General features: G+C 38.4%; 1 protein-coding gene across 1 annotated transcript in view; it reads left to right on the top strand.

Moving 5' to 3' along the window:
• TPO (thyroid peroxidase) overlaps positions 1-18,082 on the top strand; it is a 42,349-nt gene that overhangs the window by 11,314 nt on the left and 12,953 nt on the right. The window contains exons 6-8 of the mRNA XM_075049872.1: positions 4,139-4,268; positions 6,956-7,162; positions 13,474-13,989. Coding sequence (XP_074905973.1) covers positions 4,139-4,268; positions 6,956-7,162; positions 13,474-13,989 — 853 coding nt within the window. The remainder of the gene's footprint in view (positions 1-4,138; positions 4,269-6,955; positions 7,163-13,473; positions 13,990-18,082) is intronic.

Raw genomic sequence — 18,082 nt, 5'->3', positions numbered from 1 at the left:
ATGCAATGCGGGTCTAAAACTGAGTATGAAAGCCCTTCTGAGTACAAGTGTAAACAATATTTATACTCAGCAGCCTTTGGATACGTAGGTGTAAAGGCAGACTGTAATGTTACAAGTGAAGGGCTACTGAGCTGTAAAAGGTAGGCTATTAGTGTTGCACAGGTGAAGGCACTCTGCAGCGTGGTGAATGAACAGCAGTAAAATTCTTCAGTTTTATTATTCAATCAGTCTGTTTTTATGAGATGAATCTGTTTTGCTACATCACAAGTCATTTGCAAGGAACATGCCTGACAGGCTCTTCATTGAAAGGACACAACCTGATATGCATCGATGTTACAAATCTAACTATGTGGATATCCATAATTTCCCCCAGGCACTTGCAGAGTTGCTTGGAATCTGAACTAACAGCTAGTATAATATTTGCACTGACAACTCCATCAGGGCTTGAACACATTGGCCAAGATTCATGCAGCTGAACATGGCTGAAGCTCTTAATTTGCAGGCATGGCTGCTGTAGTCTTTCTCTCCAGAGGCAGAGAGAAACAGACTCTCCTGTGGGTAAGGTAAAACATCTTTTTCTCTTCAGTGACTGGTAATACTAGGATGCGTATAGGCATTTCAGGCTGGTTTCTAAAGCTGGGTGGGGTAAATATGATCCATTGAGTCTGGTTAGTCTGTAGTCACTGTGTTCTACTTTGTATAGTTTTGTGCTTGCACCAAATGAGTGTTTAAACCCATCACTCATATTTGGTGGTGTTTTAGACTCTTTGCTCTAAACATCTGTAAAAGATGCAAGGCAGCAAAAAAACAAAAACAAAGACTTTGAAACCAGTGAGTCAGATAACTTAGTCTAAAACTTTGTGAGCCCCTTTAAATGCCTCAAGCTTTACTGTAATACATCAGCTTTAAAAGCCCATTATACTATATTGTAAACAACATATTCTACGATGTAAGCCAGCTTCAGAGACTTCAAACATTAAATGAAGTACTGGTCTATATTTTTCCTTGCTTTACAGCTGCCACTTTCAGGCAGAAAATATATCAGGACCTATGCTGTATTTGTAATTTTGGTCAACCAGTAGGAATGTGCAGCTGTGCTGTAGATCAGCAAATGCTGCATTTCATAGGTGAAATTTAAAAACAAAATTCATAGTGGAATTAATTGTTTACCTATAAGAAATCTACTTAAAAGTGAGCATGGAATTTCTTTTCGAATGTTTTACTCAATCAGTTCATGTATTTGGGACAAATCAGATAGATTACAAAGGATTTATTCCACAGCACTGAGATTACCTTGTTTTAGTGTGAACTTCCTAGAACAAAGGCATAACAGAATAGCATAAACATGTCCTTCTATGGAGAGTATCAACATGACATCAGACATTCCCAGCAGTGTCATTATCCACATTTACTAGTAACAGATATGAACAGATTTTACTTTTCTTTCTGCCTGAAGGCATATGTGTGTATAATAAGCAAGATAAATTTCTAACATTATTTTTAAATGAAGAATAAGGGAGACAAGGCACATCAAAATAGCTATTCCTCCCCCCCCCCCCCCATTTTTTATCCCAACTAACTAGCATTGATCTGTGTAGTTTTTAGTGTCTAGTGCAATAGAGGGATTCAAAGGTGAAGGAACTGCATGTACTAAAGGAATGGAATCTCACAGTGCAATTAACCTCACCTAATCTTAGCTTTCCAAGGTAGTTATGTCTACTGCAAGGCTGCAGCTTTGGCTGTTCCTAATAGTGAGAGATAGATTGGGATGACAGGGTGGCAGCCAGGGGTTGTCTGTCTCTCTGCCTTGATGGACAGGTGCTTAGATGACTAGATTACATTTTGTATGCCTAATATTTGGGCAGCTAGGAGGAATTTTATCTGCAGCATTTCTAATTCATTGCTGGGTCATTAACCTTTTCATCAGGTAAGGACCTGATGCTTAGTCTGAAGCTCTAATAAATGTCAGAGTTAGGGGTATGAATATGGCTCACCTAGGGGAAAGAACGAGCAGTCCCCACTAAATCCATTGACTGTAAGAAGGAATTGAGATGTTTCCTTTAGCATAGCTGCTTCACTTCAATACAAGATAAGTGTTCAGTTTAGTGGCAGGCTTATTTTTCAGAAGTTTTCCATGTTTGCCAGAAGTTATGTCCATGGTAGCTCAGAGTGATGTAAAACATGACAAAATCCAATTATTAAATTGCCATATGGCATTCATTCTTTCTACCTGAAACTAGGCAGGACATTAAAATAACATTCAAAAGGCATAAATCTGCATAGTGAACTGCATCTTAAAACTCCAGGTTCCTTCTAAGGGAGCCAAACCAAAATCCAAACTGAGCAATTCCAGTATTTCACAAGTGAATTAAAAGTCCCACTTCCCATAAACAGAATGTATAGTAATCAAATTTGACTACTCTATAAAGCAGTACGGTACCAAAATCTCATTATTTCAGCTGCCCTGGATAAAAACCTTTTTAACTCAAGCAAGATTCCAAGACATTAACATGTTTAATGTAATAATAAAAAGGCATGTGAGAAGGGTTTTACTAAAGTAGCATTCCAGTGATCTGCTAAAATATAAAAGCAATCAGGAGAAAAATCACTGGTTAAGCAGTTAAATTAACATTTCATTATTTTAATTGAGTGAAATAGCACTACACTATGTGCAGTATTATATGCAATTTCAATAAAGGCAAATCAACTGTAACTAATTTGAATGCTTTATTAAAGCATACTTCAACCTTCAAGTGTGAATTATTGTGGATAATTAAGTGTATTACTGTACCATATAGCTTGGCAAACTGAGCCACTTCAGTGTGCCGGAGATCAATGAAGTATTAATAAAATAATTGTTCCCTCTTTAGTGTCCCAATAGACATACAAATGTATGTTTTAACACTGTGTAGTTCTACTGTCTGGGGATATTTCTGGTTCTTTGTGGCTTAATTTACAATTTTGGTCAACTGGGTACATTGCAAAAATTTTATTTCTTCTTTTTAATGTCTCTATATATTTAACAATTATGAAATATATTGAACAGGCCATGTTAAAAAAAACAACCAACCAAAAAAAAAAACCCTAACATATTCTCTTAGGAAAAATGCATTAGAAATGTTCACGATAGAAGGACAATTAATTGGGTCAAGCCCAAGACTCACTGACTATACTAATAAATAAAAATCAGCAGGAATCATTTCCTGGCCCCAAATCAAATATGACCTGACTCTTGCTTTTACTCTTAGACTTTTGTCTGAACTTTTTTAGTCCCCTTTCCTCTTCTAAGCAGGCTGGCTGCAGGATAGCAAACTGACATGCACTAATCCCAAGGTGTTCCCAGCCAGGCGTCATTCAGAGAAATGCTAATTGACGTGAGCCAAACCCACACTGCAGTTAGTGTTAGCAACTTAAAAGCATAGTTAAATGTATACCAGTGCTTGGGCTTGTGCATAGGCCTTCCCAAAGCTCCACCTATGTAATTAGTATTGATGCAACCAGAGGGAGCATTGCCATTGAATTCAGCAACTTCAGCTACTGTTCCCCTTTCCCCTTTCCTCAGTCCTTTCTCCTTGGGTTATTATTTCTGTATGAGTAGTCTCCATTTTTCTTTTAAGCTTTCTTCACCTTTATTCTAGGGCTCCTTTATTTTTTCCTAAATCATGATTTTCCTAGCTATTGCTCTAAACAAACATCTTTTAAAAAATACCAGCAAAGGCACTTAAGCCTATATGTGACTTCATGAGGAATGAGGTCACTATCAGGAAATCACCAGTGGGGCAAGTATTTCAAAGATGTCAGAAAGTTACCAACTTACATTATAAACATAAGTAAGATAGTAATATTTCATTAGCAATTTAATTTTTCTTTATTTTCCTTGGCACACATGAAGACCAGCATTTGATGCTTTTCAAAGATCGTTACATGATCACCTTATTGCAATCGAATATTGCTCGGTGGCTGATGATTATTTTATATTATTTTATATTCAGATTACTTTATATTCAGAATAGAAATATATTATAAATGTATGATAAAATATATAAATATTTTATATTCAGAATATATTCAGAGGCGCAAGATTTTTTTGGTTTCACTGCTGTTATTTTTGGGGGTTTTGGTTTTTTTCTTTTCCCAGGGAACATCCTAGATGGGGAGCATCCAACACGGCCTTGGCGAGGTGGCTTCCACCAGCCTATGAGGACGGACTCAGTCAACCTCGAGGATGGGATCCCAGCATCCGATATAATGGAGTCCAGCTACCCCTGGTTAGAAAGTGCACCACAAGATCACTTGAAACACACTGGGCTAGAACCATACCTGCCACCACAGACCTTCTTTTGCACCAGTAAATTGAATAGTAGAAGAATCTGTCGAGCTCAGTTAAGGAGCCACTAGCTTTGCTACAGCACAAATGCAGTCAGCCAAGTAGTGAGAGGTCCCCTGCACCTGGGCAGGGGTAAGCCCATGGAGCAGTGCAGGGGGGCACCGACTGCACTGGGGGGCAGCTCTGCCGAAAAGGACTGTGGTGGAGAGTGGGCAGGGTATGAGCCAGCCGCGGGTCTGGCCTGGCTTGCACCAGACATAGGGAAAGCAGCAGACACAGGGTGATGACTGCTCAGCCTAGAGAAAAGGCGGTGCAGGGTGGACCTAATCACAGCCCTCCCATGCTGGGAAGGCTGTTGCAGAGAAGAAGGAGGTCTTCACAAGGATGCACACTGACATGGCAAGAGGCAATGGTCACAAGTTGCTCCAGGGGAAACTTGTCTTGATACGAGAAAAAAAAATTGTTGTGAGAGCAATTAAATGTTGGAATAAGTTGCCTAGACAACTGCTGGAATATCCCTCATGGGAAATACCCAAGACCTGGCTTGATGGGCCTCTGAATAACCTGATCCCTGCTTTCAATAGAAAGCTGCAGCGTGTGGTCTCCAGAGTTTCCTTCCAGCCTAGACTTTCCAGTGATTTTATGATTCTTTGTTTCAGTAATGGTGCCTTTATTTGGGGAACGAGGAGGGGGAAAACAGGGTTGAGTGTGAACTAAATATGTACAACGCACACAGACATGCTAGCATGCATATGCATCTATGCATGTATACCATTTCTCCCAGGTTAGTGTACCTTAACTGAACGAGTTTTACTGTCAAATCATAACGTCATTTTTTAACTAGCCCAAGTTACTGAGATAAGAAGGCATTGCAATATTTATGGATTTTAGCAGCTCATATACTTAAAAAATAGCAGAGCTTCTATAGAGGGAAGTTTGAACAAAAAATATTTGCATAGAGGACTGGGTGAAAAAATCCCCAGTGCAGCATACAATGATTTGGGCTGGATTTACTGTTTCTGGTTTGTCATCATTGCTTTGAAACCTGACTTTTAATGGACTCAACGTCTTGTTATTTTAACCACCATATGTTTGATAAGGATGAGCAAGAGAATTTAGTGTTAATGTCACCTGCAACTCATGTTATTAATTAAATAACATTGCCTTTAAGCTGCACAATTTAGTGCTTAAAGATGAAAACCTGACATTTACACAGGTAAATTTCCAGTAGATGGTACAAACTGCCTTTTTCTAGATTCATTAGGGTACATGCTTATGATGTAAAACACACTAAAACAAAACTACATGACTGCACCAAATCTGATCATATGTGACCATCAGCAAGGTTCTTTGCTTTATTTTGAAGTAAGATAGGCTAAAAGTAGTGCCATAGATGTTTTTCCTTATTTACATAATTGTCTTTTTTTGTACTTTTAGCTATTCAACTATATCCTTTAAAAAGCAACATGCAAATAATGTGAAGGTGAGAGATAAGTGTGAGGATTACTATAAAGCAGTATTAGAACACAGCGTAGCTGTGCAAGTTAATAGTGATAAGAAAATCTTACTAATTGCAAGAAAAAAGGTTGTGTTTTGTGGCCACCAAAGCTATTAAAATGCTGATATCAAGACTTGTATTCCTTATGAGCTCTATGTATCTCTGCTCTTGACTATTTCAATATAAAGCCTGATGTTCCTAACAAGTCCCATGTTGGCTCTTGTCCTTACCAATTCTATTTAACTGCACCTGCCTTATACATTCATTATGTAGCCCTTATATTTATTACAGACTCTGTGACTCTACTTTATGTGCTGTCCTTTCAATTGCTTGACTTCTAAGGCAGCTGCTGTATGCAAGGGAATATTTTGTGGCATGAGGGAGGAATCTGTGAATAATAACGATACCCTAATCATCACAAACTGACTGCTGATTTTGCTCTGATGGTTTTGCTTGGTTACTAGCATAAGCTGGACATGTAGCATAGATGTCTTGATGTGTTCCCCCTCAGAACATCTGGATCTCTATGCAGCTTTCACTGAAGTGCCTCAGAAATATGTTTTGGCTTCTCCTTGCCTGGGAAAATGAAGCAGAGCTTTCAGCTACCATGTATTTGCAACCTAGCTTGTCTCCTGGGCTGCATAAGCTGCTCCATATATGTATGGAGTAGCCCAGAGCCTCTGTGTATTCACAGTGATTTGAGGTTGCCCAGCAAACAGAATCCATTTGTTAAAGGAGCAGAAAACAGAATAAATAGAAAGAAAACTTTTAGACAGTTTAAAAGAAACGTGTTGTTTTCAAAGTTCTCTGGAAAGGAACAGATCAAAGGTACACTGCTCATTTGGCAAATATATAGAAAAACTCAGCTAAAAACATCTTTTAATCTGCTTGTGGCAACAGTATCTCAGCTCCTGAACAGAAATAAGTCTGTCAGAGGTTGGGTTTTTTTTGTCATTGGGGCTTTTTTGGTTTTGTTTTTTAGTCAAACCATTAAAAGTGCTCTACAACATAAAGTATTCTAAGGGGGGGGGGGCAGCTTTTATCACTGTTCCCCTTACTTTTTAGTGTTTTATCATTTTGTGAGAAGTAAATACTACTTGGCACTCAAGGTAAATTAGTTCTCTTCCCAGGTTCGTGAAGTGACAAGAAAAATTATTCACGTGTCTAATGAGGCTGTTACTGAAGACAACCTGTATTCTGATATTATTATGGTATGGGGACAGTACATAGACCATGACATTGCATTCACACCCCAGAGCACAAGTAGAATCACCTTCTTAAATGGAATGGAGTGCCAGATGACGTGTGAAAAACAAAACCCATGTTTTCCAATAAAGGTAAGATTCTTAATTCCTTCAAGAGAAATTCCAGGCTCTAAAAACATAAAGTAAAGTAAATGTAAAATAAAACACATAAGTGATACATATATGCAGAAATAATTATAAAGCAAATTGATAGATCGTCCAGAAATACTAGAGCAGACAGTGATAGAAAAATTGAAACCCAATGTAACTATTAAATGAAACAGGTAGATATTTAAATTATTTTGTAGAGGTAACAAACTATAGCTGAGGTACTTAGTATAAATATCAAATTTTTCTGCCCCTCAGGTTTATGTTGCAGAGAAACCTTACTAGTCCCCCTAATGTTATTGTTCTCATGCTTCAAGGTTTTGAGTTCCACTGGGGAAAATAGGGAAGCAGTCATAAATAATTCTGTTTTTAAATTGCCAGCCAGATAAAGTGAAAGGATCTTAACTTTACTCAGTGAAAGCAAAGATATTTCTGGCAGCTAATGCAAACTTTTGAAGAGAGCTATCTTTTCAACATATGTATAAAATGATCTTCAGGGAGTTGCTGAAACTTACATACATCACCTCTTTGCTTTGAGTAGATGGAAAACATGAATTCAAAGCTTGTTAGAGGGTTAGAAGAAACATAAATTGGTATAAATATAGGATGCTGTATTCTTGTCTGATTAATTTAAAAGTATAGTTATTCTTTCACTCAAAAAAATTAAGTAGCAAAGTCAAACCACTTTTTTGTTTCTCAAAGCACATCTCTTTCTCATGCTTCAGGAGAGCCCCATGCCCATTACAGCCCTTGGACTGAAGCTCTCATCTCTTTCCAAAGCAACTTAAATTACTTTCCTTAGGGTCGGAGCTTGATTACTGAGCAGCTTCTCTATGCACTGAAGCCAATGTAGGGAATAAGTTCCATAGAAAATGCTTTCCCCTCAACAAAATGTAATTGATAACTATGCCACAGTCTCCTTTTGCCTTAAGTGCCTCATTCGACTTCCATTAAATATGAAGGGAAATATTCAGGTAACTGTAATGGGAACCGAGTTAGCTCCTGTGTTGAAAGATGGCCCATCTTCCATTTGGTGAGAGAATCTAAAACACAGGGAAGGCCAAGTGAAATGAATGACTGCCTGCAATTTTACCACAGGCAGGTAAATCTAGTCTCTCTCACCCAGGAGAAAGTTTGCAAGCATAGCTTGAGAGCATTCAGAAGGAGCACAGACTTCTTAAAGAATCACATTCTCAGGACACTGAGTGACTGGCTAACCTGGTTTAGCCACAACAGCCCTAATTACAATGAGTCTTCCATAGTTCTGACAAAAATCTCTAGTTTACTATGTCTCAAATTTCCATCTGGGGCAAGAAATTATTTATTCTGTTTATGCCGTTAAGTAATAGCCTTAGAAATGTTCCGAACCCAAAGTCTTATCAGGAGAGGCTAGGGCAGAAGTCCAGTCCCTGACGAACAGTGCTTCACATGATGTGATGAAGGAGGTGGAGTATGTCTTCACCATGACACAACATGGCTACATATGGACTCTCATTTTAAAAAAGTCACTTTGCTGTAGATTTAAAACTGCAAAAGTCTTGGAAAGCTTATGTTTTGTGTTTATGATATAGTCTTTGAAAGAGCATAATTAGTATTGATCTTTAAGTGCAAAACCCCCACATTTTTTTATTACTAAATAGATTTTTAAATTGAGAAGAGACTTATACTGTTGCCCATAACTTGAATCAAATGTGGATCACAGGGACCATAGAAGTCTAACCTCTGAACTCTGACTAGTTCAAGCCTAGAAATCCCATCTGCTTAAAAAGAGACAATTTAAGGGATCTTCGAAAAAGGACTGCAAGGCTAACATTATTCATGTGGTAGCGGCATTACAGTGCAGAGAGAAAGAAGCTGCACACATTACCATGGCATAGATCCACAAGTGCATCCTTCAGTGCTCTAAACAAGGGACATATTTCAGACTTCTATCTTGCAGCTATGAAGAGATTCATCACAGAGCATGTTTCAAGGATGCTTTTGAAGGCAAGTTACATGTACATGTACTAAATCTAGCACTGAATGTAGCCTAGGAGCAGCTCCTGCTCAGCAATGTAGCCCAGCAGGGGAATGGGGTCAAGCCCATGGCTACCTTTGGGAATTAGTGCCTGATACTCAGAATGGCCATGGCAGGGGGACATATAAAGAAATTCAGACACAACCCTGTAAGTATTAGATAAGTTTCCCAACTTGTGGATTCATTACATGACCACAGCCCCATGAATTTTTCAGCTCCATTTTGTTATTATTCTGTTATTCACAGCTTAGAGGGACAGATATGAAGATGGTTGCTCTTTTGCTTTTATTATATGTCTAGTATTTTGTGATTGTTTTTGTCAAAGGCAAAGAATAGACACTGTATTTTTTTAAAAAGGGAGGGGGGGTGTAGTTATTAGTGTGACCAGAGGAACTATTTTTTGAACACTGAAACAAAATGCTATTACCCCCTAGAACTGATCTTTGTGAAATCTTAATTAAGACTAATCTCCACCTATTAAATATTTGGAAAACTGCCACAGTTAGTTTTATATGTTCATTTTGTATATGAAGAAACTGTGGCTGGTTTCCAAAGACAGCGAAATCAATAGCATATTATCCAACAATGTAAACATAGAGGCTGCAGTTTGCACTCTTGCTGTGTTCCTAGAACAGCAGCACCCAAGGGACAATCCACCCACAGCAAAGGACAACCGTGCTTACAGCTGCATGCCCTCTCTGGGGGCTTCACCGGGGAGAGGAAGCTCCTGAATGTGCAGGTTAGGGAAGCTGTCTGGAAAATGTTCTGAGTCAGTGCAATTCAATGAAGGATTGAAAGCTGCGGTGGTGCATTAATATTAATAACAAGTGTAGGTAAATGATTCATAGGTTAGCAGGATCCATTATGATTTTCTATTCTGGACATTTTCATAATAAAGGCTATAGAATTTGACCCAGTGATTCTCACATCGAGCCTGTAGCTTCTGGTAGAGCCTGAATATTCTTTTTCTGTATCTTTTTAGAATCCCATGTGGAAAAAAATAATGAAAAAATCACTAGCTTTAGTTTATACTTCTTTTATAGCAGCCTGACACATGGAACAGGTTGTGGAGATAACCTGTCATTCCTCAGATGATTATTTCAGGTTAGGGCTGAGACATAATGAGGCATTAGAAAGACTTTCATAGGAGAGCTACTGACTTCATTCAGTATTAATTACATTGCTGACAATGTTAGACACAGCGCATATACATAGTAAGATACAATCCTGAAAAGCTTTCAGTCAGTTAGTTCAGATACAAAAAGGTGGAAAAGAACCAGAGCCACAGAAAAGTGAGGTGATTTGCAAAAGGTGACATGTAACATGACAGGTTACCGTCTCAGCTACAAATGGATCAATCTGTGTGCACTCAGCAACCAGCAAAGTGAGCTCCTGCCTTTTTCTTCCGTGTTTCAGAGGTAGCAGCTCACTGTCAGATGGATTCATTGACTCTTCTCCGAGTGTTCACAAATAAACATTCATGTTTTCCATATTGGCAACCTTTCATAGACTCTAAGCTAGGTTTTCTTTTAAATCTACAGCAAAAATCCTTTTACAAGGTCATTTCCCGCAGAAAAACTTCACAATAAGAAAGACTTTTCTTTAACCAAAATAACAGTTTAGTCATTGTAGTACACTGAAACAATTAGTGCCTTTCATTTTCCTACACATAAAAGAATTTCACCATAAACAGGTTTGACCATGCATATTTAATAACAGTTTAAATCAACATGCAGCTATACTAGGAAAACTATTGTGGCCAGAGAGGGTTTTATTTTGAGGTTTTTTCCCTCTAGAATTATGCAAGGAAGAGAAAAAAAGATATGGATATTCTTCATTAGTTTTAGAGAAAAATGTGATTCTGTACCCATTTCAGCAGAAAAGGGTCTTTTTTTTTTTCTCAGATTATTTTTTATGTCATTTGAATTAGAACGTAAGGAACCTCTCATTTACACATTCAGCTGCTGGCTACACACTACTTACCCTATGAAAAGGGAAAGGACTGCATTATGCAGTTCTGCCAGCCCCTTAATGTTCATTACTGCTGTTTTTCTCCACTGGGGCACAGAACGGTTTGAATTGAAATTGCAGAGACAGTTAACTAAAGATTATTCAGTATGAACTTCATTCACTGTTCATATGTTTTGTTGTGAGCCTCACTGTTAACAACTTAAAGGTGGCTCATACATTTTTTCCCACTGATACCTGAATTCTTCCAGGCTTTCCTGATAACTAGATGCAGGAAGCAGTCAAACACATGCAATTCTATGGCTCCCAAGTTCAGGTATTTGTAGTACGAGATGAGCTTCTTGCTTTCATTACCAGCTGACGGGAAAAAGAAGCCACACTAATAGCAAGAGACTTACTAATAGAGACAAATACTAAATAGCAAACCCAAACAGAGAAATTATTGATTTCAGCAATTGGTGAAAGAAAGAAAAAGGAAAAAGAAATTATATATTTCCTTCAAAAATAACCTACTTTGATTTGCTAAAACTTAGGTAGTGAAGAAATATTGGTAGAATTTTTTTACCAAACAAAACTTGAAAAATAAATGAAACCTTTTCTTAACTTAAATGCTTTATTGGTATCAATCCCTACTGACATGAGTTCTCAGTAGTAAGAAAATTTTACTTGGTATAATAAATGAGGTAACAATGTTGTTATATGAAGCTCTGGAATTCCATTCCAAAGTTGCCTTATTACTTTTAACCCAAATTTAATGACCATTCTATCTTCACAGACTGATCTCTGTATTATTAAAAGAATGAAGAAGAAACTACATCATTTTGTATAACATCTGCAGTATTCACTGTCTTCTGCCAAAGAGTTCTGAAAAATGAAAATCAAGCAGAAAGATAGAATACAAATAAGAAGGGTTAACTCAGGTGTCTGTACAAAACATTTATTTTCTCTTAGTCAAGTTTTTGAAGATATTTTTTTTTCTGGGATATTTCAGCAGCTTTAATAAGTGTTGCCTGTAACTACTTCATGTTGATCAATTGATAAGAAAACCCTAGATTTATATTCCCTGAAACTCACACTCCATGATTGTTATAACATTTTTAATTGAGGTTAATCTTTTTTAAACTCTTGGAACTGATAGGCTGTTATGGCTCATTGTTGCTGCACAATGCAGTACTGTTAGAATTTGGAAATAATGTGCTTTTCAGAAAAAAGAGTTTGTAAAGCCAAATCTGCATTAGACAACACTGAAACATGGCAGTTTTTGTTTTAGTGATGAACTCTGTTCTTTGAAATAGACTTGATGTTCTGAGCTTTCCTCTTGGATATTCTACAGTGCAAATAAAACCTTTCTCCCTCTTTCTTTCTCTCCTCCTCCAGCATCTCTGCTGCCTTCCCCACACCTGTTAAGTTAGTCACATACCACTTTCAGTGCTCTCCTGTGACAAAACTTCTAGCTGTCTGGTTTGGGCTGTAGTCTCTCCTAGTACTCTTACCTATACCCCAAGGTCTCCTTGGATAATTCCCACATGTCTCTCTCATGCCCTTTACATATATTTGGAATAGCTGACTGAGTAACAGGCTGGTTCAGACTATATCCCTTCTGACTAGCACACAAATGCTGGATCACCATTTGACTTTGGTCTCTTGACTGTGTGTGGGTCAAACCGATAAAGGACTGGGAAGTCTTTCATTTGGCAAAGGCTATGTGCAGCCTTTGCTTTTTTAATAACTATAGCCAGAATTCAATAGTAACATAATGTGGGAAAAGAATTGTGGGGGACTGGCAGAAAGCAGAGTGAATAATTACATATGCCTTTTTTAGTTAGGAAACTGGATTAGAATTAAGTATTGAAACAAAGCTTTTATAACGTGCTGCTGCAGACATTGAAACTCTTCATTATGTTTTTATGTATACATGTAAACGTGCTGTTTTATTCAGTGTTCAGTAGAACATAATTTGACCAGATGTTCACGTCTTCACTGTGATACATTCCATGATGAATTTTGATTGTGAAGCCAGGCTAATTTAGGTGTAGATCTATGCAAAAGGGGTTACATCAGTAGCTTGCTTTTGTGCCAGAGTAATGGTTTTGGGTTTTATTTTTGTCTTTGCTTAAAAAGGGTTGAATCATGTCTTTGCTTAAACCTGAAGGAAAACAAGTTCTACAGGTTTAGCATACATCACTTCAGTAGATGAGATCTGAACAACTGAAAACTGAGGCAGAGGATGGACATATTTACACAAGCCTTAATTCAACATCCACAGCTGTTATCTTCACCTCAGAAAATATCCATTTTTTTTTTAATGCAGGTGACCACCAATGACACGTTATCTGCAGGGATGGATTGCCTGCCCTTCTACCGCTCATCTCCTGCATGCAGCACTGGTGATCATGGTGTTCTCTTTGGAAATCTATCAACGCTAAATCCAAGACAACAGATCAATGGCTTAACTTCTTTCCTTGATGCTTCTACTGTCTATGGCAGTACCCATGCCACTGAAAACAAACTGAGGAATTTAACAAGCAAAGAAGGCCTTCTTAGAGTAAACGTTAAATACTATGATAACCATCGTGAATACCTGCCTTTTACAGACCGGATCCCATCACCTTGTGCACAAGACTCGAATTCAAGTGAAGGTGAGAGGATTGAATGCTTTATGGCTGGGGACAGCCGATCCAGTGAGGTCACGTCTCTGGCAGCCATGCATACGCTGTGGCTGAGAGAGCACAACCGCCTGGCCAGAGCCCTCAAAAACATCAACGGCCACTGGAGTGCTGAGACAGTCTACCAAGAAGCACGAAAAATTGTCGGTGCTCTGCATCAGGTTGGTTGTTTATTTGCTTATCTACCCATTGCAGTGAATATCTTAGAACAGAATTGATCACAAAACTTCAGATATGTTTCTGTGAGTGGCTTTTGAGATCATGTTACCTTTGCCACCTATTTCTGCGCTTCAAATTTGGCATGTTTAAAGTTTGTTCCATTTTCCACTTTCCTGAATGCAATGTCCTGGTCCTTAGTTTGTCCAGACCCCTCAGTGCTCTGATTTTCATGGCAGTTTCTACTCTGCTACATCTTTCTGTGGGATTCTCTGGTATCTATTTTGTCTTTGAAGAGGTCTTTTCAGATGCATTTTTGGTAGGTTTTTTGATAAAGGAAACAATTAAAAAGTAATGTCTCTGTATTTACATAGTGTTCACATTGTTTACTTTCGCATAGGTATTATATAAATCAAAAGCTTCCCTGTGTAAAAATGCTTATGAAGTTCTCAGTGAAGTATAAATGCATAAACTTCAAGGGCTACTCTTGATAGGAGATAGCAGGAGAAATAGATATCGGAAAATACAGAAGAAAAGAGTCCAGAAGAATGTCTATATTAGATCTGAGAATAGGCAAATCTGTTTCTACCCAGCATTTTCCTTTTTATTTCTTTTTTTTACTTTTTTTTTCTTATTCTTTTTCTCCCCCCCCCCCCCGAAATAGCTACACAGGCTTTAACTTCTTTTTCCTCACAGTTCTGTTTTTCAGTGTGGGGAGACACACACACACACACGTGGCAGGCCACACCAAGCAGTGCAGATCAAAAGCAGCACCTTTGCTGGCACTCACATGCACGTGAACGGCAGGGATGGCCTGACCCATGTTCTCTGCGGCTGCTCAGGATTGAAGCCCATTAGTGAAGTACGCACACAGGCAACGTGGAGCTCTCCTGGACAGCCTTGCACAGTGGCTGGCCCCACAGCTGGTCTGGCTCCTGATGCCTGGGCTCACAAGCCCCTGAGGCTCAGGGTCCCACTCATGCTCTTTGCAGGTCCTCAAGTTTCTTTTGTTGCTCGTCATCTCTGATCTGGCTGGAAGCTGCCTAGTGATTGCACATGCACATTCAGAAGAGAGAGTACACCCACAAAGGGGTTAGTTGGAAATAGGATTTCAGAAGAATATAGCTTAACCTGCAGAGATCAAGCACAGGGCTCAGTCAGATGAGCACACTGATCAGCTAACTCTTCACACTCAGACAACCCCTTTTATCTCCTTTTCCCTCTATTTTGCCATGCTTGTTCCTCCCCAGCCCACCTTGGCCCCTCCCTTTCCCCACCTTTAGTCCTTTCCCTGAGTACTCCATCGTGTTTCACACATTCCCACAATCCCCTTGAAACATTGCAAACGATGCTCTTACCCAGTCCCCCCAAGTCATCTCCTCCCTGCACCCCACAGCAACTCCCACCGCTGCAGGCAACCACCCCTTTTGCCTGTGTGATGTTCAGAGGACGGTTCCTTTTGTTGGCTCATCTTGGCAGGTTTCACATGTGGTCTCGGGGTCTGGCCGCTCTCTCCAGTGGCCTTGGGGAATGGACGATCCCGCGAGGCCCTTTTCAATGGTTTGGTTACTCAGGTTGCTCCACCTGACGTTGCTCCTCCAAGCCTCACCAGGGCCTTTGCATTTGCGGAGATTGACCTTTAATCAGACAACCTAAGACACAGTGATTCAGTTTGTCCGTTATAATCCATAATACTGGAGGAGTAATATCAGGACCAGAATAAACTGAAGGCTAGGGGACTTTCCTACGCTTTCTGATTCTTACAAACAGATAGGTTTTAGTACAAAAAGGAGACTTTTTTGAAGATAAATTGGGGAAGGAGGGAGGAAAATTTCACTATTCTCATAAAACACATTTCTTTTGACACAATTTTTAGTCAGCGGAATATGCAGAATGTTTCCTTTAAGAAACCGCCTGCATTTGCTGGTGTGTTGTTATATTTGCACTTAAAGCCAAATAACATCAGAAAAGTTATTTAATTGTATTTAGTCAGTCCTTTTGAAAAGTTTGGCTTTTTTTCTAATACATATTTTGTATACATTAACCATATCAGCTCCTCTGTTGTAAATGTGCTGTTTACATTAAAATAATAGCATTGACAAGTCAGAATGGTTAGAAGAAAAGTGCAAATCCAAAAGTAGGCCTCTGTGCGTTCATACACTTCTGATTTACGTCCACTAATATTATGGCCTGAAAGAAAACACTGTGCAAGGCAATACACCGCATGAATCTGGGCTACTCACTATCTCTGGCAGTATCACAGACTAATGAAATTTGCCTATGGCTCATTAGAAATGTATTTGACTTCTATCTAGCTGGTTTAGAGACATTCATTCAGGAGAGATAATTGGAGTATCTCTATTAATGTGGTATGCTATACCAGTGGAATAATGACAGCTCTAGTTGAAGTTACCTTGAGATTTCCACTCTAAAATTTTGTTTCAGTTGCTACACATTTCTAAAATTCTCTCTTTTTGGAATGAATACTTTCAAGCATAATTTTTGCCTGTGGGTGTGTAATTATAGAGAATTGAACAAAAGGCCTTCCCTTCTTTCTAGAATAAGGAGAATTTAAAAAATCTCTCTCTAGTCCATACTTTTCCTCCTGGATGGTTTTTTGGCACCATAAATACCTCTAGTGACAAGCGTTTAATAATAGAAACTTGACAAAGTTACCAAACATAACAAGTGCCTGTTGATATCCTGGACAAAACAGATTTTTTTTGGTTGCATTGCAGACATGTTTCCCTGATAAGTAGTAGTTTATATAAGTCACAACAGTAATTAACTCTCCCCTTGTATTTTACTGGAATGGCACATGCTTAACTCCAAAGTATTAACACCGCAGTATGCAGTGGTAAAAATACATACACTGATTTACCTTGTGTTTTGTGCAAAAAGACATTTTTTCATTGTCATTTACTAACTGAAATGAAACTATCTGCTTGTTTTGCTTATTCCTGTTTTGACCTGAGAAAGAAAATAGTTTAAATTTGTTTTCCTTTAAACAAAAAGTGTGAACAGAATAGGAAAAAATGCTTAATTATGCAAGTGCTACAGTCTTAACATTACTATTTTGTACATACGTGGTTTGCAGGATAATATTGCATGCACACGTGCTGGTCCTTCCAGAGACTGTTTCCCCTGATGTGCCATTTGGATTGTGAAAACTAGATGATGTGGCATTAGTTAGAGTGAAGCAGGAGTTTTGCAGATCAATCTGAATCAAATTTTCTTTAATTTATTACAGTATCAGCAAACCAACTTTGAATTAATGGTGTTACTGCCAGTTGATCCCAATTGTAGCTGACAACGACCTTTAGTTTTCAATGTGTATATGAGTGTTTTCTTCACTTGCTTCACATCTGCTTGTGTTCTCTGAGCTTGTTGCATCCCTAATTCTCTGCCATGATCTGAGGCGTAGGTTGAAAGTGGGTGATGTACTTTAACTTAACCTTAACTACAATTATTGGGTTCAACATGGCTAACGGATGAAACTTGTCTGTGAAATTAGATGATTACATAACTCCTCTTGGAGCTTAAACTCTATGAAATTATAAAGGATAAATAGAAAAATAATTGCTATTATAAAAGAGTATGTGTTGCACACTGTAATAACTCATGTTTACAAAGAGTATAGTTCAAACTATTAACAGAACTATAATAATGTGTTCATTTCTTTATTAAACTCTCATACAGTCGCCCTTCACATAAAAGTTTAGGACTTCAATATAATCTGTAAATCCTTTAATATTTACAGTGAGAACTTCAAACCAACTGTGCGCATCATTTTAATGAATTAAACACTGCTATGTTTGGTTGTTCTCTATTATTTCTGCAATCTTTCCCAAGTGCAGGTGCTTCACTTAATTGGCTTTTCAGTATCTCAGTAAGATAATATTTCTTTGCAGTTACCTCTGGCCAATGGCAAAGACAAATTGCACTTTTGGCCTTACTTATTCTTATGATAGTTCACATATTTTTATATTCTCTCTTCCAGCCTGGTTTTTTTTTTGTCCTTTTCCATCCATTGTGCCCCATTCACACCTACTTTGGAAAATACTGGAGGGGTTTTGGCAAGGAAAGTCTGCTGAACCT

This window comes from Buteo buteo, chromosome 17 (assembly GCF_964188355.1).
Source record: "Buteo buteo chromosome 17, bButBut1.hap1.1, whole genome shotgun sequence".
In the NCBI taxonomy this organism is placed as follows: Eukaryota; Metazoa; Chordata; class Aves; order Accipitriformes; family Accipitridae; genus Buteo; species Buteo buteo.
The sequence above is the reverse complement of the archived record's forward strand: the minus strand, read 5'-3'. Positions and strand labels throughout refer to the sequence as shown.